The sequence below is a fragment of the Lactuca saligna genome, chromosome 1 (genome assembly GCF_052625555.1).
Source record: "Lactuca saligna cultivar CGN05327 chromosome 1, ASM5262555v1, whole genome shotgun sequence".
NCBI lineage: Eukaryota > Viridiplantae > Streptophyta > Magnoliopsida > Asterales > Asteraceae > Lactuca > Lactuca saligna.
In genome coordinates, this window is record NC_136417.1 from 38,430,558 (window position 1) to 38,437,605 (window position 7,048).

At 34.7% G+C, this 7,048-nt stretch overlaps 1 protein-coding gene across 1 annotated transcript; it reads right to left on the reverse strand.

Moving 5' to 3' along the window:
* Positions 1-4,552: 4,552 nt before the first annotated feature.
* On the reverse strand, positions 4,553-5,674 carry LOC145005026 (DNA N(6)-methyladenine demethylase ALKBH1C-like). The gene is made up of 4 exons (XM_078964075.1): positions 5,458-5,674; positions 5,289-5,359; positions 5,142-5,203; positions 4,553-4,802 (listed from the first exon to the last, which is right to left on the reverse strand). The coding sequence occupies exons 1-4, from the start codon at positions 5,672-5,674 to the stop codon at positions 4,553-4,555; spliced, it is 600 nt and encodes a 199-aa protein (XP_078820201.1).
* Between the last annotated feature and the right edge of the window lie 1,374 nt (positions 5,675-7,048).

Sequence of the window (7,048 nt, forward strand, 5' to 3'; positions counted from 1 at the left end):
GGAATCAGATGTGTAAAACAATGACCGAGTTTATGGTAAAATAAGGACTCAGTCCGAAGTCAACAGTCAATGAAAACGATGATGACGACAAGAACAGATCTAACAAAAACGGAAAACCCTCATAAAACTCGATAGAAGAGTTGCATATGAGTTACACAATCTCCCGCTTTGATACCAATTGTAGGAATAATAATATAAAGATCGATAGACTCCAAACAGTAAAGTATCAATAAACAAAAACAATGATAAAAAATGTAGCGGATGCTTAATATTATCAAAGCTTTAGAAGAGTTCAATGTGAACTTTTTTGTAAAAGCTAAGTAGGGCAATACAATTGATAACCCTAAAATGATACATGCACATACTATAAATAGTCTAACCCTATTACCATAATGATAGATGGAGAGACCCAATCCGCTAATAAAGACTAAATACGTACATAATAAATGTGACAACTTAATAAATAACCCAAAAGAGATAGCACAAGGCTAGAAGCCAAATCAGAAGTTAGTCTTTACTAACTAGCCAGGTGAATACATGTGGATTTTCCCATCTGGGGTACATGGCATATTACTAATTATTTAGGCATGATTGAGTCAGTTAAGGAAAAGTAGTAACCATGAATCATATGATCAAGTTGGATAGTCTTGGAAATGTTTCCGACTTTTGAAATGTGAAATGTTGCCTAGGGGTTCACATGGGAACCAATCACGGGGCCTGCTTGATGATATGTCCACCAAAAAGGTCAGCATATGTTGTCGCTTATGCGATTGAGCCCAATTTAGGGGAATCCTTATGGACATTTTAATAGAAAAGAGTCTCTTATGCGATGCCAATTTGGGTGGTCATTATGAATATTTTATTAGAAAAAGGTTGCTTATGCGGCTAAGCCCAATTTGGGGCAGTCCTTATGGACATCAGATTTAGTAGATAGCTCATGTGACATCCCCATTTTCACGGGCAGAAAAGACCGATTTTGTTTATGCTTTATAAAAATAAGAGTTCTTCTTTTAATAAACATGTTGCGGAATTTGTTCCCAGAAAAACATGATAAATACATTATTAAAACATTTCCGAAGAAACGTACTTTATTCATTTTAAAACGTTTGGGATGTCATCGTCAATACAGGAACATAAGCATAAACAGAACTTACATTTATTTACACTAGTGATCTACATCTCTTTAAATCTCTCAGTGTAAAGTGACTTCGTATCAACACCTGTGATATAAATAAACTGAGTGGGTCAAGTTGGGAAACCTGGTGAGTACATAGGGTTTTCAACCCACAATAATATAATTATTATGTTTAAACAATCAAACAATCAACCTAATTACCCATCCCCATTATCTTCTTTAGTCTTAAGGATCTACCCTAAGAATCAGCTATTCCTCGTTTATTTATTCCTAAGGAATCAACACGAAGTCCATCATTACCAAGGCTTATAGAATATATCTGGTGAACACGTAGTCCGAAACATCTGGTAAACACTTAGTTCAAAAGTAACTAGTGAACACACTTAATTCAAAATACCTAGTGAACACACTCAGTTCAAAGATACGTAGTGAACACACTCAGTTCAAAAAAATACCTAATGAGCACCTAGTTCAAAAATACATACATGTTATGAACCTGCTATCGTTCCACTGGACCGTCTAGTATCGTCCATAGTCGTCATCTATACTCCACTAGATGACTGGATCACTGACAACACTGATGTCTCCCATCGTGTTATCACAAAACAACTATTTCATCTACCCATGTTTTACCCAACACATTTTGTAGATATAAAATACATATACAATTTAAATCATTTAAAACATGTATAAAAATCTTTCACCCAGCATAGACAGCAAGTATTCAGACAATATGCACACACAACACGTAATTTATATTAAAATACTTCATATCTATGTGTAAGATGAAAGGGAACTATGCACTCACAACACGTAAATTATATAATAAATACTTCATATCTATGTGTAAGATGAAAGGGACCATGCACTCACCTGAGAAGGTGGTGACTCGGTACTCAGACAACACTTCGTTTACTTTAAAATAATTTCCTTCGACGAAACAGCGGGCTTCATAGAAAACCAAGATTTGCTTGGAGAAGCGTTTCCGAGCCGAAAAGCTCTTCTTCTCGGAGCCGTTGAGCACTCCGGGGCTTCCGCCTCGTGCTAGGGAGGTTCCCTAGGCTTTTCGGGGGATTTCGGGGCTAGAGAGAGGTTCTAGAGAGATAGAGTAAAGAGAAGAAAGAATGGGAAAGGTGTGAAGAAAATGAGGGTGGGGGAGGTGGTATTTATAGGGTGAAAATGGCTGAACTTGGTGCCACATGTCACCATCTAGTGGCAAGACTTGGGGAGAAAGCAATGGCCAAGATTGTGCCACATCACTCATTTTCGCACAACGCACTTCCGACTTCTAAAATCCGTAACTTTCACATACGACCTCCGTTTTTGACGTTTTTTATATCCACGCGTACGTAAAAATAATATCTACAACTTTCATTTTGACTCCGTTGGCTAATTCTAGACTGATCTTAAATTTAACAGTACGAGGCGTTTAGATTGTTAAATGACCGCGAAGAATTCGTAACTCCTTCATATGGACTTCGTTTTCGTCTGTATTTTTACCGTTGAGTTCCTATTAATGAGATCTTCAACTCTCATTTAGGTCGCATAAGCCAAAAACCACTCGAACTAAAATTCGAGTTTCGGGCTGTACACTGCAAAGCCGAATTTTAGAAAAATCATAACTTCTTCATACGAAGTCAGATTTGGGCGTTCTTTTTATGGATTTTATCGGTTTAACATATTTTACGACTTTTGTTTAGATTACTAAGGCTAAATATCGCTCTATCGTAAATTCACTTTTTACGCTTCACGGTGCCGTGCCGATTCCGTCGCGAAACTTCGACGAGTCATAACTTCTTCGTTATAACTCGGATTTCGGTGTTCTTTATATGTACGGACACCTTGTGACATATACTACAACTTGGTTCAAATTATTTATTCTAAATAATATTTTGTCAAAAAGTCATTTTTGACCCCTATTATCTCTAAATTGACTAGCCCGGATCTACGGTCGTTACAGCTCAGACTCGGGATGTCTCGATAAGTCTTAAATTAAGTGAGTACATGCATATCATGATTTGCATTATGTTTATAAATGCATGTCAAATTAGATTTTTATCATACGATTTTGATAATGTGTATGTGTCTAAACCCATGTAGCTCACGAGACAATGATTGTCTTATGAATGTGTTTAAATTCCATGTATTACATGTTGTGAGATACAACTTAAAGAGCTGAGTTAGGAAAAATAGTAGAGATCCAATGGATAAAACCGAGCATAGATTCCCTGACATAAGCAACCTTGTTGCTTTACTCTGGTTTATTGTATCAATTGTAATACCTAAAGGAATATTTTTACAAATGTATTTATAAATGAAATGAAAAAAAAAATATGGGACCATATTTTATAAATCAGACCCCATGATAGAAATTGTTTTAAAAACTATAATATTTTAATGTGTAAAAGATCGATGTTACAATATATGTCTCTAAACCAATGTGCACACAAAAGAAAAGCATTTAAATTGACCGTATCTCTATGAGTATGCTCAATTAAACATGAATTAAACATGTCCAGATGAACAAATTCCAATATAGTTTCATCTATTTTCACAATCAAAACAAATGGAACAAAATTAAGGGTTTTAGAAATAGAAAAAAGACATATATTGATGTAAAGAGGAAGAACAATCTTGTATGGATGTCAGTTTTAAGTGCTTAACCCATGCTTATGTTCTTGGTGAATAATCTCATTGGCAATCTCCTACATTACCGGGATCAATTGAAGGTAAATATAATTTGAAAAAAAACCTAAAATATTTCCAATCCAAATAAACAATTTGTGAAAGACAAAAAGACACAATATTACGTTGCGATGATGATTCTCATCCGCGACAAAGTCACCGATAAAATGAACATACATGCGTGAGGTCTATGTATGGATGGTTGCGAATAGGGTTAGAGAGGAGGGAAAGAATAGGGTATGATTCACAGTGGTGGTGAGGTGATGTGATGTCCAACAGTGGTAAGGGCCTCGATGGTGGTGATTTTATCTAGAGAAAAGGAGAAGAGAGAGGTATTATACGTGAAATGATAGAGGAGAAAGAAATACTTTAAGCATAGTGTGTACTCTATCAAGAGTATAATAACATCTGATAAATAGCTCCACCATTGCCATTGTCAATTTGTCTAGCAACATACATATGTCTCTCTTTATCTGTTATTACTTGAAATTTCACCATCACCGTTCTTCATCTAACTCGTAATGGTCAAGAAATGATCAAAGTATTTTGTTCTCTATAAAGTGTGACCAGTTATTTTGTATTAAAAAACCGAAAACAATACTGTAAAGTCGGGTAAATTTAACAAATTAACAAACAGTAACCTCTAAACAATCCAAAATCCATTCATTCATAAACATATTCATCAAAAACTTTGTAACAAATTACAACTTTAATATTGTCTCCAAGTAAGATTTAGTCGACTTGGGAGCAGATTTGTTGCTTTAAGAGCGACTTGGGAGCAGTATCAGATAAAATACAAGGCACGCCATGCAATACATGTCTTGAACCCCCTCTAAATATCAAAACATATACCGATTCCAAATCAACATTTTTTGCTTTCTCAACATCCCTATCATTTCCATATAAAAACTTGATAGTTTCATCTACTGAAAATGACACAACAAGTAAACCTTTATCCAAACTCTCCACTTTCATCTTTGTCCTGAAAAAATAAAACATGATTTAAATGATGCGATTTCCTCATAAATATAAGAAGATACCAAGAAAAAAATAATTCTAACCTGACGAAGACCAAGCTTTCCGATTTTTGTGTAAAAATTAACAATGCAAATATCAAGTAACATGAAAGGAATGCTATTTTTTTTAATATAGGCATTTGAATCTTGTAATGCTCTTTTCACCGTATTATGAAAAAAAATCAGAAAATTTTGGAGGTTTTGAATTATCAATTGGTCATGTACCAATGTATCCACTACTCTAAGAATCCCAATTCCTACCAAGACACATCGTTTTTAAATTTAGTTTTCCTCCATCATTATACCCAGGTTGGTAAAAACCTCCTTCTCTTATACCTAACTCCCTACAAGTTTTTACTATTTTCACCTGGGAGATAAAGTCAAAAAAAGTCAAAGGGTATGATAATTGAAACTTGAAAATATCTTTTCATAATCCAGAATGCAAAATGTACCTGATCATCAGAAGAAATATAACCTTTCATGAGTACCATTCCAAACCTCAACATATTGATTTTTGGCCAATCTGCTTTGCGTTTAGATTTTTTTTTCAGAATGTCGTGAGACAGTTCGGTACATGTCCGATATGGGCGTTAGAGCATTGAGAGGACTTTTCTCTAGTACGAGAGGACCGGGAAGGATACACCTCTGGTGTAGCAGCTATCGTGCCCACGACTCTGTTTGTTGAAAGTAGTGATGGTTTTATCTTTACAACCCTAGTTTTAACCTTCTTTGGACAGATATCAAATCGTGTTATACAAGAATGGTCATTATCCTTTTGTTTTCCATCTTTATGCCCAACTTGCTTTCCTTTCTCAACAATTCCATCATGTGATTCCATTCCTTTGTGACTTTTTGAGGGGATTGGATTTGGATATATATGATATGAATTCTTTGAGTTAGAATCGAAGGTAGATACAAATTTTGGTTATGTTGAAACATTATCTGACCTCTGACCTAAATTTGGGATTGGCTTGAAGTTCTTCAACTTCATACTAAAAGATGGATTTTTGATAGGAGACGATGGAGATTCCTCTTCTAATGGAGGATTTGAATTTGGTTCATGAGCTGAAATTGACATTTTCTTTGAGGTAGAATCACCACTAAGTGAAGAATCATCCTTATGATAACTGGAAGCACCACCACAAGATTCATCTAATGCAACCTCAGAGTTAATTACTTGAATATTGATACAGTAAACTTAACACCGTCTATTAAGAAATAACCATCAGAATAATTTTTCAAATCAAACAAGGCAGATCCAATTATATGAACTACGTACAGAGAAACATAAAGAGATTGATTAAAGAATCTTGAGAAACTATAATCTTGCAGAAGAAATAGCCCCACCAATGACATTTATATCGTCTTTCTTGATTTCTTCCATGCCTATAGAATTTAATTCGTCAAGTATTTCAAAAACTACTTTGTGAAGATTGAATATTATCTGATCTCTAACTAACTGAGGGTAAAAATTGAGACCAAATAATACCATTGTCTTTAGTTTCCAAGCATTAGTTTGTTTCCTCCCACCACCAACAAGAAAGCTATTGTCTCGCCCACGAGAGTATCAGGAGGACATCTTCCAATACAGTTCGTGATTATGGAAAAACTATCATAAAACAAAATATATAAATAGTAGAAAATACATATATTTCATACTATTTAAAATTTAATGTAATAAATACTTTTATTTAAGATTATGCTTTTGAAAGTAACTACACACTCACTTGGTTAAAGGTAAAAAGACTTTTAGTTAAGTTTGCGCTTCTCCTAACGCTTAAGCTCTTTTCTTTTAGAAGAACTAAATATAAATATTACTACATTTCATTTATCATTTATATTCTTCGTGACTAAAATAATAGTTTCTTAAATTTATCAATAATCCCAAAATAATACTAACTTATAGTTGATAATGAACGACCAGGTAAGATCGTATTGGAGGTAGGATCTGTTTGGTATATAGAGATACACTTTTTCTTCAAAACCGAAAGCTCTATTTCTTTGGGATCTCTAACACTCCAGAGCTTCGCTACTAACACCTAAAAGTCCTTAAGTTGGGCCTCGAGAGTTTGGTATAAAATTGAATATGAAAACGAGGGAATATATAGGAAATTCATGGAGGCGTGCCGCACCTTGCTACGTGTCAGCATTCGCTTATAGGCTTGGGGAGGAAGGGTTGCCTTAGATTGTGCCATGTGTCGGCCGTCCAATG

What these genes read in the sequence shown, in the direction of transcription:
- LOC145005026 (XM_078964075.1), bottom strand. Translation starts at nt 5,674, where the DNA reads ATGGAATCACATGATGGAATTGTTGAGAAAGGAAAGCAAGTTGGGCAT. An exon ending in GTATCCTTCCCGGTCCTCTC is followed by an intron (nt 5,360 to 5,457) that starts GTACTAGAGAAA and finishes AACGCAAAGCAG; the next exon opens with ATTGGCCAAAAATCAATATG. An exon ending in GGAGGTTTTTACCAACCTGG is followed by an intron (nt 4,803 to 5,141) that starts GTATAATGATGG and finishes TTATTTTTTCAG; the next exon opens with GACAAAGATGAAAGTGGAGA.